The following is an 18,565-nucleotide window of genomic DNA, read 5'->3' as shown; positions in this document are numbered from 1 at the left end:
TCAGATTTTCCTGTGGATGACTTGCTAAGAAACTGAAAAGAGAATGCTTCCATTGCTAGATGCAAGAGGACTCTTTGTCCGTTTTGGTCCCCTCCCCCCGTTGGCTTTATAGCTGAATTTTGATGGCAGCAGTATAAGGAATCCAAGGCCCTCTGGGATTGGAGTCGTCTTCAGGAATGAGGAAGGGATTGTTACTGCTTTATTCTCTAGCCCCATTGGAGAAGGTGACTCTCTTAGGGCTGAGATCCTTGCAGCGCTTGAAGGAATTCAAAGAGCAAAGGAATTAAATATCAGCCGTTTGATTCTGGAAGGTGATTCGAAGGTGGTGGTTAGTTGGTTGAAGACAAAGGACAGTGGTTTGTGGAACTTTAACAATGAAAAAAAAAAAAAAAAAACAGTTCTTATGGCTGGGTAGGGACATTGATATTCAGTACAGCTGGGTGAAGAGGAGTGCCAACTCATTTGCGGATGGGTTGGCCAAGCAAGGAGTGAATAGGGAGTCTGTTTTTTTGGGCTAGTTTTTAATCTTTTTCTTTGCATTTCCTTTGTTTTCTGTTTTTGGGGAGCTAAGTTATTTTATCTCCCCCTTTGTATCCTTATTCATTCTCTTCTTTTAATTTAATGTTGCTGTTATTGATAAAAAAAAGTACTTCCACAAAAGTGCTTTTATAAATGTACTTTCATAGAAGTGATTTCATAAAAGTACTTTTATAAAAGTGCTTCATAAAATTTGAAAGAAAATGAAGGACAGAATAGTCACAAATGCTTATTTAAGTGCTTATTGGAGAAAAAGACTACCAAAAGCCCAATATGAAATAAGTGCTTATTTTTAACATAAGCACCCCCAAACATGGCCTAAGATAGTTGAGTTACGTGCATAGACAACCATGAACAGAACCCGTAAGAAGAAGCAATTTGTTGCAAGTTGAGGCCACAAGGGCTAGGGGTAGACTAAAAAGGGCATGGGTAGTAGTGAGAAATTATTTAAGCACCAACTGTTAAACAATAACCATGGCATTAGAAAGGATGGAATGACAAAACAAGATTCATGTAGCCAACCCTATATAGTTGGGATAAGGCATGGATGATGATGATGATGATGATGATGATGATGATACTAATTGAATAGCTAGCCAATATTGAAATGGCAATGGTCCCAAAATGAAAATATAAATTAACATACAAGATGAAAAGACATCATTAGAACAGCTAAAATTATAGAACTTTTAAGGTAACAGATAACATCATTAATACATTGGAAGAGAATGCCCAAAGCCTTCCAATATCATATTATCATAGACACTCAAAAGATACCAACAATAGAAGTCAACAAATGAAAGTAAGAAAACAGATGCATTTCTAGGAGGATTGTTGTTATGCTCATTTAGGATAGATAGAAGTGATTTGTATTAGGATTAACCATTATCATATATAAGATGCCACAAATGCATCACACCCATAGTATAGACCACCTGAGTAACAGACTGTCTTCTCCTTGATACAATACAACATGTACTTTTAAGGTAAGTCAAGATTTAGGATTACCAACCTTCATATCTGATGTCTCAGGCCGATGCCAAGAAGAATCTACTGAAGAAACTAACAACATTGACAATTGCCCAGGAGTCACTCCCTCTCCAGTAACATTACCTCGCAGATTCAACTGAGATGATAAGCACACACGAAGGAATTTTAGAGCCTGCTTTCTATAGAAAGAATCCATGCCAAGGTTTTTCTGCATGACTGCTGCTACAGCCAAATAAATACAGCGGTCCAAAGGTACCAAAAATGGGGTTGATGGCTCAAATGTAAGAATCAAGCGAAGACCATGTTCAGGGTTCTCCTTGCACTCAAGTGCAAGAGGCTCTTTAAGAAAGCGTCTATTACGACCACCTAGCTTACCCAAAAGTTGCAAAACTTTTGCACCCCATGGATAAGGTGCAGGCCTCAAGTGTGACCATAAGGCTAATATCACTTCAGACATAACATTTGCCATACTTGGTTCCAAGAAATCAGGATTTAAACTATCAATCCAATACTCAAGAGTTCTTAGACCTAAGGCTACTAGGTCATCACTTCCTTTTAGAGTCAAAACAAGGGGCTTCATAAGACGAGAAAGGTGAGGCAACAAAGAACTTAATCGTGCTGGCAAGGTTAAGCAAAGCTCCAGGACAAGGTCCCTCATATCTTCACCTGTAGGGCCCTCAACCATAGCCAGCAACATATTTAAACAAGGCTGCAATGTGGGTATTAGGTCTCTCAATAGAAGTTCAAATTTGCCTCCTGCAAGTGCACGGAACATTGTACGAAGAAGCTGCATATAGCCAAGTGGTTTTTCAACTTCAGTAGCACTTTTCATGCAAACTTCCATGATAGAAAGCACATGAGGCTGCAAAATACGTTCACAATCTGAAGGAGCTTTAGCAACTGCAGCAAATAACAACCGAAAAAGATGCAACACTAGTTTTGCTGCAGGCGTATCTGGATGCTTCAGGGCGTCAAGCTTACTGCTGACAAGAAAATTGACCAAAACATCTGCAAAGGGCCGAAAAACCTTAGGTGCTTGCAGAAGAGTGGAAAATATTTGAAGCAATTGGTTGTTGCTAATCATGCAATCAAAAAGCTCTGGCATGCACAGAGAAAACATGTCCATCAGATCACGAGGCTCCATGATAGCTAAAATCTGAGAAAAAAGGTGAAGCATTTCCCGCTCCTCATCTTTCTCTTTGAACAGAGATAAACAGTGGACGCCACTCTTCAGAACACCAGAGGCTTTCCACACCTACCAGAAGAAATACCTAAATAAGATAATCATGTAATGAAATCCATACTTAAGATTAGTAAGTTTATTTGCAATACCTCATCTTCTCTCATCCCTTTAAATACTTGAGGAAGAGGCATATTGGTTGATGGTGAAACCTGCATCGATTGATGTGTTCCATGTGGTGTTGGTGAAACCTAAACAGTAGGAAGTCCTGAGTGAGAATATATAGACAATAAATACATTTCTGGAATCTCTGAATAAGAGAATTTTGAAACCTGAGTCCGAGGAAAATGAGCGTGAGTGATGCTCCAGATTATTGTCTTCATTCCTGAAGAATAAAAAGCAAAGAAATGAGAACACTAATTGCAGACAAGGAAAGTTACTAGTTATGAACAATAATAGTTAACCAGTCAACACTAGACTGTGAAAACAGCAAGGTTTAATGAGCAGTGTAATAAAGTAGATTTAGAATCCAATGTAGTGAAATGGACTCAGTGCAGACAAGCAGGGATAGGAAAAAGAATCATGCTGAGGTGAACATTAGGAGATTGGAGCAGGCAAAATGCCTTCATGATTCTTTAATTTTAGACTAAGGGTTTTCAAGAATGATGCTTTTAGGGAGATAGTGTTACAAGAAGGAACAGTAAAATGTCAACTTAAAGCCTCCCAATTTAGTGCTTTAATTAAAATTTTTTTTGCAGGCTAAGAGCTTGCTGCTGGCTTTGGGATGTGTACGAGATATGATCAATGCAGTACAAATAGAAAGAAAAAAGTCATTTTCAACATTTGAGACTGACAAGGATCAAATTTATATTGATAAATGAGATAAAAATTAACATTCAGCAAAAATATATTAACATGAGAAGTTAATCCTTTTCTTTTCCTTCTTTTACTATTTTTCTTGTTTCTTGGGGGTTCTATGTCATGATTTTATATAGGGTGGAGGATTTACAAGAGCTCTTTGAAAGAAACGACTATTTACCAAAAAGTAGAAAGCTAATAATTAGAATATAATACTTACCCATAACCAATGTCTTGATTAGATGTTTACAATCACTGACTTCCTTAGAATGTTCCAGAGGGACCTGCACATTTAGAACTGCCTGCAACAAGATTACATATCAAAAGAAGATCCAAAGCAAAATAGGCACTATATCTCAATCCAAAGCAAAATACTCTGTTTTGTGAGGAATAAAAAGAACAAATGAGTTAATACTAGCAATAAGTAAAAGGCCAGTGGAAGACAAACAACTCTTAAAAAATCAGCAGATATAGGAACATGAAATTCTTTCTGCTCTACATGCTTCATTTTACAATGCATTTTGCAGGTTTACCATCGACCAAGATTTGAATGGTCAAACAGCAACTTCATCTCTTGTCAACAAAGCACTCTACAGGTTTGTTATTGGACCACCTTCTTGTGATCACTTGCATCAGTCCTCTTGGTTCAGATCTCACAATTCCCATATATTTCTCAACCAGTTATGCTTGATTTCCACATTAACCCAAACATCAGGAAAATTACTCATTTTCCTAGGAAACAATTGTTTTCACTCATCATATGTCTAGCACAACTTAGGTTCAAAACGATAGCTTAAAAAAAAGCAATAATATGTTAATTTGTAAGAATAAGACAAAATCAGTAGAAGTTTAATATGCAGATAAAGAAAGATATAGAGAATATCAAGAAGAAACAAGTTATACCTAAGACGCACTGAATTCGAGAATAGAAATGACACAACGAATAAAATTTTACTGAAGTTACCTTCAGAACTTCCATTAAGTAAAAACCAAGAAGCAGGGCTCCTTAATATAAAATCCAATCCATGAGGAAAACAAAATAAATTAAAAAATATATATGCATACACAAGCAAACCATTATTCATTGTTAAAATGTGGGAAAAAAAGAAATGTGAGAAAAAAATACCTTCAAGGATGCAAAATGTTTACACTGATAAATAAAATTAATTCAGAATGAGGAAACATTAGATTACAAAGAAAAAAAATGCAGAAATAAGTTTAAGGCAAAAAGGGCATCTCCTAATTAGATATACAAATAAACTTATTCATTCACAAAGGGTAGCAAAAAAACCATTAAAAATAAAGAAAAGCTCTACAACAACCTGCACAGGGAGTTCAAGCTTTGACCTCAATGTGGATCGCTCTCTTCCCTCTTCACCCTCTTCTAGTAGCTAACTCAAGATACAATTCAAAATCAGTAATGAATCTCATGCTAAAGAATATAATCAAACAAGATTAAAATTTCAAATGAAACATCTCACGGTATAATGAACAGCAATAATATAAAACAAAGCTTCCATATGAAATGCTTAGCAGCAAGCATTTCTATAGATATGCTAGAAAATTTAATCTCACACCATGTTTTTAAGGAGAAACAATCCCAACTAGACCTACAGATGCAAATGCAATAAGTTAATCTCATTCCATGTTTTTATTCTATTTTGACAGAGTTCTATAGATATATCTATAATTAAATCCAAGAAACCAAACATCTAGCACAACTTTTTTCAAATATAATTCTAACATCCACCAACCATGGGTGCACAACAGCACAAGGTAGGAATTAGTTATGTCAGCAGGTAGCCTGACATCGAATCAGACCGGATCAGACAGTTCAACCAGAGATTCAATGACCAGATGACCTTACCAAAAAAAAAACATGTGTTGCATTTCTTTGTGTTTTTTCTTTATAATAATGAAGGAAAATAATTATTAAAAGAAAAGGTATCCCAAGAACTAAGGCCCAATTGGTGTTGGTGATGACCTGATTGGAGTATTGGGCACCCCAACCTCTTGGGCACATAAAACTCAATTTTGATGGTTGCAATCTTGGCAATCCCAGCATCTCAGGTTGGGCAATTATCTAATTAGAGGAGAAATTGATAATTGAAACCTTAGAAATCCCAATAACTCAAGTTGGATAATAATCAGGTCCAATTGTTATTTGTCCTTCCACAAGGGCTGGGCTAGTATCACTTTTACAGGGCTTAAGGCTGTGTTCCTCTTTGGGATGCACCAATGCACAAACCTAGAGGTAGGAGATTTGCAAACAGTCCTAAAGTGGGTGAAGAATGGAGCACTGGAACATTTGACAGCTTTATCATCATGTTAAGAAAGCAAATCTTTGGCTGTTAGCTAAAACTCTGTTTAGTTGCACCATAAAATCAGCAAATACACATACTGATACACTTCAAAGAGGAGTCAATAGACAAATCAGATGCCTCAGCTGAGTAGAGGCATAATGATTTATCATTTGTCGCAAGTAGCAGTTGAGTTAGCTCTCATTCTAGACTTGGGAAGAGCTTTGATGACTCTCATTTATCTCTTATTATGATTTTATCAATACAACCTTTAAACAGTTAATGATCTAAAAAATGGAGAATAATTACATTAACCGCATGATCAGCCCATCCTACTTGGCATCAATCTTGCCCTTTAAAGCTTTGTGTAACAAAGACCACTCCATAGTAAAAAGCTAACATCCTTGCAAAATTTGTGATTTGGCCTTGATTTGCTTTGAAAGATTCTCCAATTCCAATTCTTCTAAAGGACCCAACAATGACGCAAAAGGGATGATCCTCCAAAGAATTGCATTTCCAGACTCAAAGGAATGGTAAGAAAATATTAACTGATGCACTTGGATTAGAACCTCAGTTCCACCTGAAATACAATGAGAAATAAACCTGGTATCTTCTTAGATACTTTTCATTTTACAAATAAATGATTTTGCATATTCTTCTGCTTCCTCACACATCTACACATTTGTTGGTTACTTTTAAATTGCAAGGTTTAGGTGATCTTTGTGAAACTAAGTGTTCTTTTTTTTAATAGGAAACAGTAACTTTCAATAGATTAACTCGAAAAACACTACAGAGGTTCAGTCCCATAGCATAGGGTACGAGAACCCCTAAAGACTTCATAATTGCAGTTCAGCCCAAAACAATTCAACTCTATTTACCCCTTGTCCAGCAAACCCATCAGCCAAACTATTTCCTGACCACCTAACCCACTTAAAGGAAACATTAATCTCTCTTGAAAGGCTTCTTATCTCCCTTAAGTACATCCGGTAATTCCATATTCCTATACTGCCTGATTGTAACCATCTTTGAATCACTTCCCACTTCCACTTGTCTAAGACCCAATTGTTTTAACTACCCCAGTTTTATCCCTTGGAGCAGAGCTAAAACTTCAGCCCTAAGAGAATCTCCCTCCCCTGTAGGCCCAGAACATAAAGCCACATTTGGTGGGCCCAACTCTCCTGTATCAAATCCTTTGGTTCTGAAGAACTTGCAATTGTTGCTCAATTCTTTAAAATATCATCAAATAAACAATCTTTGAACAACTCCAAAGTTTTCGACCAGTTAGAAACCTTGAAGATTGCTAAATTGGAAGATTCTATTGTTTCTTTCTTCACAAAACACCCAAACTATTGCTACCCTTACAGCCCTCCTCATTATTCTAACTTTTTTCTTCGGCTACCTGAAAGGGTTTATATCAGAAAGGTCTGCAGGCTGCAACACAAGTAGGGGTTAACCACTCTAATGAGCTTTGTAGATGATAAAGGACTTGACTGAAAATTTCTGTAAACGGTCATCAACCCAACTTTTGGTCTTCAAATTCTGTTTGCACTACTACATCCTCCAAAACCAGCAAAAACCATGTACATATCGCAATTTTTCATCTAGCAAAGAACAGCAGAAGGATTCCATACAACCTGATTTCCCCTTGTATAACAGGCGCATATCATATAACAAGCGCAGAGAAGTAAATCTCCCTAACCAAACACCATGCAACTTCCCAGAATCTGACCTGATTTCCCTTTCCAACTTTGGAGATCGTTCAATCCATTTTCAGAGCTTCTGCAGATCGTTCCTACATATATAAAGGAACCTTCTGCAGATCGTTCAATCCATTCCTAGCCTCCTCCATTTTCAGAGCTTCATATATATCCATCATTCTAAAGGGGAAGTGAAGTTACACTGTTATGGTAATCCCATTAGCAACTTGGACTATGGAAATTTCACAAGATCAGGGCAACAAACCTTAAGCATTCAGCGATACTATTCAATGTTCAGAGAACCATCCAGGCATAGAACCACAGAAGGGAGAGGTTCACGGGTCAGAGGTTCAACCAGGGCAAAACCATAATGACGTGGCATATACATATATATATATGCTACAGGTCATAAAACTCTATATATAATATATTAAACTTTTAATATACTTAAATATTGGTGGGTGGATGGTAAGTTCCTTAGTTTCTAAAGCAAATGAATAGGGTTCAAGTCTCTTAATTTACTTTTTCTTTAAAATATGTGCATAATAATAAAGTAATATGTATAACTAGAGTCATTAATTACCACAAGTAAAGAGGTGGCTTAGTGGTAATTAAGTAATTTATGAAAATAAGACGCCATGGGTTAAAGTCTTGTTAACCACGTTTTAAATTTTCAATTATTTATGGACCCAAGTGGTTTCATGAAACAGGGGCCAATTCACCAATTTTCCGGTTAAACCGCCTGGTTAGCCTAGGTTTTTAGAAAATGTGGCTATTAGGGTGTGACCAAACTAGTTAGAGTCCCAGTCAAGGTTCAACCGGTCTGGTTTCCTAAACAATGATACCAATGATCAAAGTATTGGCATCGGGTATCGTATCGAACAACTTGGATATGGATACGGATACAAATACGTTTGGGAAACGCATGGATACAGACAAAAAATATGGAAACGCTTGGATACACTAGGGAAATGGACAAAAAATCCATAAATATATTAATAATATTAAGTTTAATGTCAAAAAAATTATAAATAATATATAAACACATTAGAGCTTTATATTATAATGGTATATATGAAAAAATAAATTACAACTAATATAGCGAGATGCGTAGATATTATGCAAATTTATGGATAATGCATCAATCAAAAATCTAAGACATGCAACTATTCTATTTGAATTACCATATCAATATTTCTATTTTACTATTTTTATTTTTTAACAATAACAAAAAATCCACAAAAAAAATCAATTCTCAAATGTTTGTTAAACAATATTTTCATTTTTTTAAATAAATATGTTATTATAAAATGTAAAGTATTAATTAATAATTTATAAAAAATATATAATCTTAACTTAAAATATATCAAATCTATTAATGTTTTGAAGATATATCATATGAAAATTCATAAATTTTAATTACTAAAATAATTATCCCATTATTAATGTTTTTATTTTATAAAATTTCCAAAATATAAATGCAGACTAGTGGAATTGACCAATTCAGTTTATGTTATATGCTCAAAAATTTTGTAAATTTTTTTTTATTTTTGTAAATAGTAAATACATTATTATTTAATGCAAATTAAAATATTAATTATTAATTTATAAAAATTTGAATATACAAATAATGTGCAAATTCATAAATTTTAAGTATTAAAATAATTATTCTATTAATAATAATTTTTATTTGTATAAATTTCTTGAAATTAAAAATCAATTTCTAGTATATTGTAGATTTGATAAATTATTTATTCCATTGTTCATAAAATACTAATTTTAAAAATTATTCTTTTTAATTTATAGTTGGAGTTGTTGAATATTAGTATATATATTATTTATTTGGGTTGTATCTAGACTACTAGACTTTAATGTTGATAAAGGTTAATGTATTTCTTTTATTATCAAAAAGTGGTAAGTGGCTTGGCGGTTGAAGAGGCATATGCTCTTGGTCATTGGGCAACTTTAGTTCTATGTTCAAATCACGCCTACCTCATTTTTTTAAAGTGAGACGCAGTTTATTGTTGTCAGACGAAGGCATGGACACAGACGCGGTACACTGTCGTATTGGTGTGTATCGGATTGTATCACCCGATACAATACGATACGCGCCAATACGGTAGTGTATCAAACCGATACGCACGACTGGCAGGATAAGTATCCAATCGTGACGTATCCTATGCCGGTGAGGTCCGATACTGATATGATACGCCCCGTATCAGGCGTATCGTGTTGATATTTTATTCCTTGAATGATATCATTGATGCAGGTTCAATGAATGCTGGTGTTTGCTCTAGATTGCATCCCTCTTCCTCAACCAGTGAACGAGGGTCCCACAATGTTGTTAAATGCAGCAAAAGAATTGGTAGGAAGCCATGGAGATCTCTACCTTACCAATTACCTTAATGTGATTGAGGATGGGATACTCTGTTTTGCTTACCCAAAACACCAATGGCTTAACAAGATTAAGTTTGGGAAAGGACTTTTTTACAGCTTTAGATCTATGCCTTGGTACTTGCTTACAAGGACAGGATTGTACTTTCAATCTTTTGCATATAGCAATTTCTATGATGCCAGAATGATATTAGAGGAACTATGACAAGTTAGAACCCCCCCAAATGAATGTTGATAAATACCAATTGATTGGTTATCATTTTTTTCTTTTGCTATCATGCCTTTCCAATATCATAATCACTCTTTGAATACATATTTTTAATAAAAGAATGTAAAAAGAAAAAGAAAACGTACAACCACAACCTAAGGCAAGGGAAAGATGTGGATGATCCTCAAACAAGTCATCAAGAATATATATATATATAATCTTTATCAATTACTTTCGTGAAAATTATGTGCTATGAAAGGTCACAAAATAAAGGCAACACCTTTTGTTTTAAACAAAAGTGAGGCTAAATATTCAATAGAGGCCCAAAAAACACAATGTACAGGCCCAAAAAACACATAATGTACACCATTACTCCTATAAAAGTACTGGAGCAACAAAGAAATGACTATAAAAGATTATTAAGCTATTAACTTCACAACTATGACTACCAAAACATGCCAATAAACAAGAAATGTGTGTCAATTGCAATTAAGGCTTAGTTTGGAAAGAGTATGATGTAGTAGGGCTGGAACAAACTATTAGAAAATAGAAATGAGAGAGGAAGAGAGAGAGAGAGTAAAAAGGGTAGAGAAAGAGAAGAGAGAGAAAGGGAAAAGAGAGAGAAATCCCAAGGAATCACCATAATTACAAAAATGCCACTCCTTGTCTTGTGCATCAAGAAACACAATAGCTTTATATCCTACTATTCACTTGCTTCAAGCTCTTCTCTATTTTAAGAGCCATCTAAAAAGCATCACCTACATCATAAACTATTGCAATCATCATTTCCCTTTGAATATCATCCCTTAAACCATTCTGAAATTGGGCCAAATTTTGCTTCTCACTTTCTGTACTATTAGATGCCAACCTGCTACATCTAATAGTAAGCTCATCAAACTTCTACATGTAATCAAGCACAGATAAGCTGTTTTGCCTTAATGTCATCATCTCATCATGAAGAGCATCTTGGAAGTCATTAGACAAATATTTTCCCTCCAAGTAATGCTTACCCATATTTTGTAATCTATTCTCCACACTCCTCCACCATACTTTTGCATGGTCTACAAGTTTAAGTTTAGTAAATCAAACATGTCTCTCATCTGACATATCGACCCAATTAAAGTATTCCTCTAGTTCTACCAACCAATTAGAGAAAACTCATGGATTGATATCACCTCTAAAACTAGGAACTTCTATCTTCACCTTACTAGTAATATCATCCTGATAGTCATCTATATTAGTCTTGGAATGTTCCACCAACTCATCATATAAATCATTTGAAGTACCTTGAGTTCGTAGAGTTCGAGACTTTAGGGGCTTGATGGCAGTCCTTAGTGGGTGGTTCACATGGACCAACAGGGTTATTGGTGTTAGAACCCTCTACTTCACCTCGTCTATGTGAAACATTGGTGCTGTTTTTCTCTTCTTGTTCTTCCATCAACACTGAGGCGTCCACTCGCTTAATAAGTGCAAGAAACAACTCTTCTTTAGCTTGTTCACTTAATCCTCCTCTCATGTTTCTACCATGTTATGAGCCATTTGAAACCTGATGCTCTGATAACAAAACTGATGCAGTAGGGTTGGAACAAACTATCAAATAATAGAAATGAGAGAGGAAGAGAGAGAGTAGAGAGGGTAGAGAAAGAGAAATCCCAAAGTATCACTCCAAGGGGTCCTAAAATCACTCTAGGATTTGTAGGAATCACTCCATACAGAAAGAGAGCTCTTAAGAAATCTTCATTCATTTATTAGCTTCAAAAGGACGAGAATACATCTATTTATATGCAGTGACTTGTGTCCCAAAATACAGTTCACCATAATTACAAAAATGCCACTCCGTGTCTTGTGCATCAAGAAACACAATAGCTTTCTATATACTAATGCAAATAAACTGAAAATTGAAAGATATGCCCTATTAAACTAGAGGAACAAGATGTATAGCCCAGGCCCACATAGGACTAGTTAAATGACGAAAATGCCCCTGATCAGCTCAGTCCAAGTCCAAAGAGTCTACCCCATGCCAAATCAGTACCTATTTGTTGGCCTTGTTCTTACGAGAATAGGTCTTATAATGCCTGGACCGATCCCCATCAGAGTACAAATGCAAATATGTACAGTACAAATACATATAAAATAATACAGAATACAAGGTTTTGCACTCTACATATTTGTATTCATACTCCATCCAAACTGACACTAAGAAACAAGTTACAATGATGTTTCAATGCAATAAAGCATAAACCAAACTGACATGAAAAGATGGAGTAAAAACTCTTTACTTCCAAAAGTGATTAACTAAGTTGCATACCTGTGGTATAGTTCGTTTGAAGGTACCAAACTTCCCTACAAAAGCATCCAAAATTTTCCCCTGTACAGAGACAAAGTTATGAAACCTTCCCCAGATAAAAAATTCCCTGAAATAACAATTACAAATATACATGCAAAGGAAAGCATTCAATCTAAACAAATTTAAAAAAAGTAGCATTGTAGTAATATTTTAGGATAAGAAGGCTCCAAATTTAGGGACTAAGGACTCAAACCAATAGGATCCGTGCTTCATCCATGGCTGGCTGATCAATGCCTTTCTCAAAAATGGGTTCTACCTAGAAACATGACAATAGAAGCAAATGTCATGACTGAATACTTGAAATAGCAAAGCAGGTGTAGACAGAAATCAAATGCAGATTTCTCCATATATGATGGGGCACCAAGGTTATGTTCTCACCAGGTTCAACATTAGGCGTGCACAGGTAGTATGAATGCTGAGAGACAAAGATGCATCGTGCATGTTACTCGAAAACAAGTATATAATTCGTGACAACTGCAAGAGAATAATACAAGAGTAAAAACATATTACTGCATGAAAGGAATAATTTATCACAACTATGTGAAAGTTTTCAAGTGTAAACTACATTAGAATAAGAAACATAAATAAAATATTAATAAACACTTTTTTGATAAGTGATAAGTGGAATTTCATTAAGATTAAGAAGAAACTATCAATGGATACAGCAAGGAAAATCCAAGGGGAGCGAGATGCAACCTTAAAAAGAAGACAAATTTACAATTGAGGCAAAAATAAGTTGTTCCTAAACACCCCTTGCTTAGCTAGAGAATCTGGCAGCCCATTAGCCGATATCCTCTCCCACTGAACTCTCACTATTATGTTGGAGGTAAACCACTTGAATCTCCTCATTGCCCCCCTAAAACCCAGTTACCAGTTTAGAGTCACCTTCTATCAGCAGATTCCTAAAATTCAGTTCTCTAGCAATCTGTGCTCCCTATAAAACTGCTTGAACCTCTGTATTAACCACATCCCCCTCTCCAATTGGGCCAGAAAACAACACAACAATCTGACCCTCTGCATTCCTAAAACTCCTCCCACTCCAGAAGACCCTGGATTACTGAAGCAACTGCCATCAAAGTTCAGCTTGATGAAGCCTTCTTTAGGGAGTTCCTAAGACTGCTCTATGCTTGTTGTTAACCGATGACGAATTAGCAACCAAATCCCAGTTTCTCCAAAGGTCATCAAAGGAGAATTGTGAGAACAAAATCCAGATTCAAAGCTTTAGCCCAGTTGATGGCCCTGTTCATAATGCAGTCCTAAACATTATACACATCCCTCTCTTTGTCATTAAAAACCCTAGCATTTATACCAGAGCAGCTCTAACACATCTCCACAACACTCTCCCTCTTCTCTTAGGCCACATGAAGGTAGACGGGTGGAATAGCCCACCAAGCAATGGTAACAGCTTTCTCCATTAGCTTTGCGAAGGAAACACCAAGAGAGACTTCCTAGCACAGGGCTCCCACTTTAGGGGGAATGGGTTTGGGCCAGATTTCCTTGCAATAAAAGGACTGAGAGTTAGGGAAAGAGGAAAGGCAAGAGAAAAAAGAAGCAAAGGAGAACCAACCCAAGGGGAGGAGTCCAAATACGAGTGTCAAGTTTAGAATGATCCAAACAAACAGGTTCAAGGATTTTGATTAGCAAAGAAACCTGGTCAAGCTCTGATTCCCTCAGGCCTCTTCTAAAGTCCAGGTTCCAACTAATACCAGAAAAATGGGAGAAAGAGGCAAACCTCTGAATGGATTCAGCCTTAAAGAGGTATAAGGAATACAGGGAGGGAAAAAGGTCCTTGAGAGTGGAATTACCAATACAGATGTCCTCCCAAAACCTAATCCTATCTCCTGTACGCACATCATACCCAATGAGGCTCAAGAAGTTGGAAAGGACCCCATTGATAGCTTTCCACGAAGAGTTCAAAGTGGTCTATCAAGAAACACTAGCATCTCAACCATTACCTATGCACCCGTGAATACTTTCTACTACCTTATGCCAAAGACTCTCCCTCTCTAAAGGCCATCTCCACAATCATTTACCCATCAATGCTACATTCTTCTTCCCTAAGTTGGCTAAGCCCAACCCCCCTTCTATGGACCTAACTCTTACAGAGAAAATAATGAATTATGGGAGGAGCTTTATGAAATCCAAGGGCTCTGGGATGGTCTGTGGTGTTTGGGTGGGATTTTGATGTAATTAGGTTTTCAAAAGAAACTAATAATCTCCAACAAACAATTACAACTAGCATGAGGAAGTTCAATGATTTTATTGAGGATTATTGAAGGATATTACACTTTTGCAAGCCAAATTTACTTGGTCCAATCACCAAGTAACTCCTCTCCACTCCAAATTGGACAAGCTTCTCTTCAACATAGCTTGGGAGAGCCATTGGGGAAACTTGGTCTCCAGAGCTTTGCCTAGAGTTGCCTCTAATCATTGTCCTATTAAAATAGGTTTGGAGTCCTTTCTCACTTGTCCTAGACCATTCAAGTTCAAAAATATGTGGTGGGGTAAAGAGCTAAGGGAGGTAAATTGGAAAGGGGTCAGATTTCATAAGAAATTAAAGAGGTTAAGATCCAAAATTAAAGAGTCGAATAGAAGATTGGATGAGAAGGAATCCCAAATTAATTTTTCTAAGGATGATAGAGAATTGAGAAGACACCTGAAAAAGGATCTTGAAGAAGTGCTATTGAGAGAAGAGATCAAATGGAGGCAAAAGACTAGGCATAGGTGGATCAATGGAAAGCAATGGGAATACCATAGACAAGAATACTATATTCTTTCATGATTTGGCAAATGGAAGGAGGAAGAATTTCTTCATTTATCAAAAAAATGAGAGGAGGAAGAATTTTGTGATTAAGTTACAGATAGATGAGGAAGCGATAACCAACCGAATGACAAATCCAAGAAGTTTATTAATCACTTTAAATCAATTTTCAATAGGCCTTTCAATGAAAGATTAGTAGTGGACTGGCCAAGGTTGCCTAAGGAAAAGGCAAGGTAGCTGGAAAGGAGTTTTGAGGAAGAAGAGATAAAGCAAGCAGTTTTGATAAGTAACAGATCATTAAAATTTATTGAAAATCATAAAGAAATGCATCGTTACAAGCACCCCACAGGGAGGCACGAAATGCAGCCTCATTGTTAGAATAGAGTTAGAATAGAATTACAATTGTGCCCAATACAACTGATCCCTAATCAACCCTTGCTTAGATAATGAATCAGCCAAAGCATTGGCTTCTCTCCCCACCCGCTGTATACTTAGATTCATTTGCTGCATTAACTACTGAAACTTCTTCAATTCATTTCTATAACACCAAATCATCGAGAGCAGAACCCTCAACCAACCTACCACCACTTTGGAGTCCCCTTCAATTACCAGGTTCTCCAAGTTTAAGTATTTTGCAATCTGAACACCTTGTAACACTACAAACAATTCAGCCTTTAAAGAGTCTCCAATCCCTACCGGTCCTGAATAAAGTGCTAGTATGATCCCTTATCTGTTCCTTATTACTCCTCCAATTCCAGACGGACCTGGATTACCTTGAGTACTCCCATCAAAGTTTAATTTCAGAAACCCTTCAAGAGGAGGTGTCGACACCGGCCTTGGTCTGATCTTCTACACTGAACCAGATGCCACTGAAAACCAATTCCTCCATATATAATCAAAGGAGACCTGTCAAAAAAATCCAAAGTTAGAAGCCAATGTATAACCCTGGTCATTACACATTCCAAATTATGTTGCTTGCTTCTCTCCTTCTCTTGAATGATTCTTGTGTTTCGTTCTTCCCATAGAGTCCAAATCACTGCTGCTCTAGTACACCTCCACATTATTCTTTCCCTTCTTTTTGGCCAAGCAAAGGTAGCAGGGTCAAACAGTAACTTAACCTCCCTTGGCATGTTCTACCAGCACCCAAATAGAGAGAAAAACCAATCCCAAATGTCTGCAGCAAAGGAACAGAAAATTAGTAAGTAATAACAAGATTCACCATCGGATTTGCATAGAGTGCACCGGTTCGAAGAAATACACAAGAAAGGCCTTTTCTTTTGCATGTAGTCCAGAGTATTAATCTTCCCATAAGCCACTTCCCAACAAAAAGCCTTAATTTTTTTTTTTTTTTTTGTGGGGGGGGAGGACTGGCTGACACCAAACTTCCTTAGCAGGAAAAGAAAGAGGGGTAGGGAACTGGAAAAGAACAAGAAAAAAAGAGGCACAAGAAAAGTAAAAGATCTAACAAACAAGTAATCTCTTCATCCCTCAAACCCCTTTGAAACTCAAAATCTCAATTATGATCCAAAGGCAAAATAGGAGGTATTATGGATTTCAAAAACATCTTATTTTTATACAAGGAAAGGGAATACAAAGAAGGAAACAAATCCCTTAAAGGTCTGTCTCAAACCCACAAGTCTTCCCAAAACCGGATTTGAGTCCCTAAGCAAACATCATACCAGACAAACATGATAAACAAATGGTGAAAGCAATGTAGTGCTTTCCAAGGTGCTGCCAAAGTAATCCATCGTGATACACCCGCATTCCAACCATTCTCCAACCTCCCATGAATAACCACCTTGTGCCACAAACTCTCCCTCTCTAACAACCATCTCCCATTTAATTAGATGGCCTCTTTTCTTCCCTTGGTGGAACTCTAAAGACAGAGAGGAAGTAAATTGGTAGGTTAGCCAAGACTGATCTTATTAGAGTAATTCTGCCTCCAAAGGAAATATAATTTCTCTTCCAAGCCGCCAGTCTCCTTTCACACCTCTCTAAAATTGGGTTCCAGAATATAGCTCCTAAAGGAAGGCCCAAGTAGGTCAAGGGCCAAGGGGTGATAGGACACTCTTATCACTCAGCTACTGCATTTAAAGCAATCCCCTCCATATGAATCACTGCTAGGCAACTCTTGTCTAAGTTTATTGTCAAATTTGAGATCCTTTAAAACTTCTTGATCGGTTCTTTTAAATTCCTCACCCTCCAAGTCTCACCCCCTTCACAAAAAATTATAATATCATCTACAAACTAAAGGTGGGTAATTGGAAAATTGTTTCTCCCCACTCTCCAACCCCTAATCTCATCTACACTGTCAGCCTTAGAGAGGAGTCTGCTAAAAACATCTGCCATTAAGGTAAAAAGAAAAGGTGAGAGAGTATCACCTTGCCTTGAGCCCCTACAAGATGGGAAGAAGTCTCTCACCAATCCATCAACAAAAATAGAATAGTGACAAGACCGAATACAACCAAACACCCAATTGCACCATCCCTCCCCAAAACCACGCTTTTGCATCACCTCTATTAAGAAATTCCAATCCACCATATCATAAGCTTTATCCAAGTCCAATTTGCACACAAACCCTCTCTGCAAGATCTTTTCATTTCCTCTACACATTCATTGACTATTAGGATTTGATCAATTATTTGCTAGTCTTGAACAAAAACTCCTTGAAACCAGCTGATGAAGAACGAAAGTAATACTTTAATCCTCAAAGACAAAACTTTAGCAATTATTTTATAGATACTTCTCATTAAACTAATGGGTCGGAAATCCTTGGGTTGGCTAGGATCAGATTTTTTTGGAATTAGATCCAAGAAAGTTGCATTAACTCCAGGGCTGACAATGTGTGTTTGAAAATTCCTTAAAAACTTCCAAGAGCTCATCTTTCACTACTTCCCAACAATCCCAATAGAAAGCCATTGTAAATCTATCCGGACCCGATGCTTTAGTTCTGTCTAGTGAAAAGACTGCCTTTTTTATCTCCTCTTCCTCAAAATCCCTTTCTAGCCATCTTGTTGCATCATCTTCTAATAAAGGCCACTCTAACCCTTCTACATTCAACCTTTCACCCAAAGGTCTTCTGTAAAAGAATTTGAAGTGATCTACAAATATCTTGGCTACTACCCTTACAATTTGGTTGAAGATGACCAAACTTGAGTAATCAGAGAAATCTGAACACTGTCATTGCTACTACCCTCGATTTCTGAGTCTTCGAACTGAGATCACTCAAATCCTTTGTTGTGACATCTGTTGAATCTCAGGTTGCATTTTCAAGGGAAATAGACGCATTTCCC

The 18,565-nt window shown here is 36.6% G+C and overlaps 1 protein-coding gene across 1 annotated transcript in view; it reads right to left on the bottom strand.

Moving 5' to 3' along the window:
- LOC148850452 (uncharacterized) overlaps nucleotides 1-18,565 on the bottom strand; it is a 60,165-nt gene that overhangs the window by 22,716 nt on the left and 18,884 nt on the right. Inside the window, exons 6-13 of the mRNA XM_088945605.1 lie at nucleotides 12,890-12,985; nucleotides 12,705-12,767; nucleotides 12,473-12,532; nucleotides 4,888-4,956; nucleotides 3,786-3,867; nucleotides 3,040-3,092; nucleotides 2,860-2,958; nucleotides 1,550-2,782 (exon numbers count right to left, since the gene is read on the bottom strand). Of these exons, the coding sequence (XP_088801731.1) occupies nucleotides 1,550-2,782; nucleotides 2,860-2,958; nucleotides 3,040-3,092; nucleotides 3,786-3,867; nucleotides 4,888-4,956; nucleotides 12,473-12,532; nucleotides 12,705-12,767; nucleotides 12,890-12,985 (1,755 nt within the window). The remainder of the gene's footprint in view (nucleotides 1-1,549; nucleotides 2,783-2,859; nucleotides 2,959-3,039; nucleotides 3,093-3,785; nucleotides 3,868-4,887; nucleotides 4,957-12,472; nucleotides 12,533-12,704; nucleotides 12,768-12,889; nucleotides 12,986-18,565) is intronic.

The sequence above is a fragment of the Nelumbo lutea genome, chromosome 5, assembly GCF_056320005.1.
Source record: "Nelumbo lutea isolate HS-2025 chromosome 5, American lotus-T2T, whole genome shotgun sequence".
Lineage (NCBI taxonomy): Eukaryota > Viridiplantae > Streptophyta > Magnoliopsida > Proteales > Nelumbonaceae > Nelumbo > Nelumbo lutea.
Note: the sequence above shows the minus strand (reverse complement) of the source record. Positions and strands in the feature narration are given on the sequence as shown.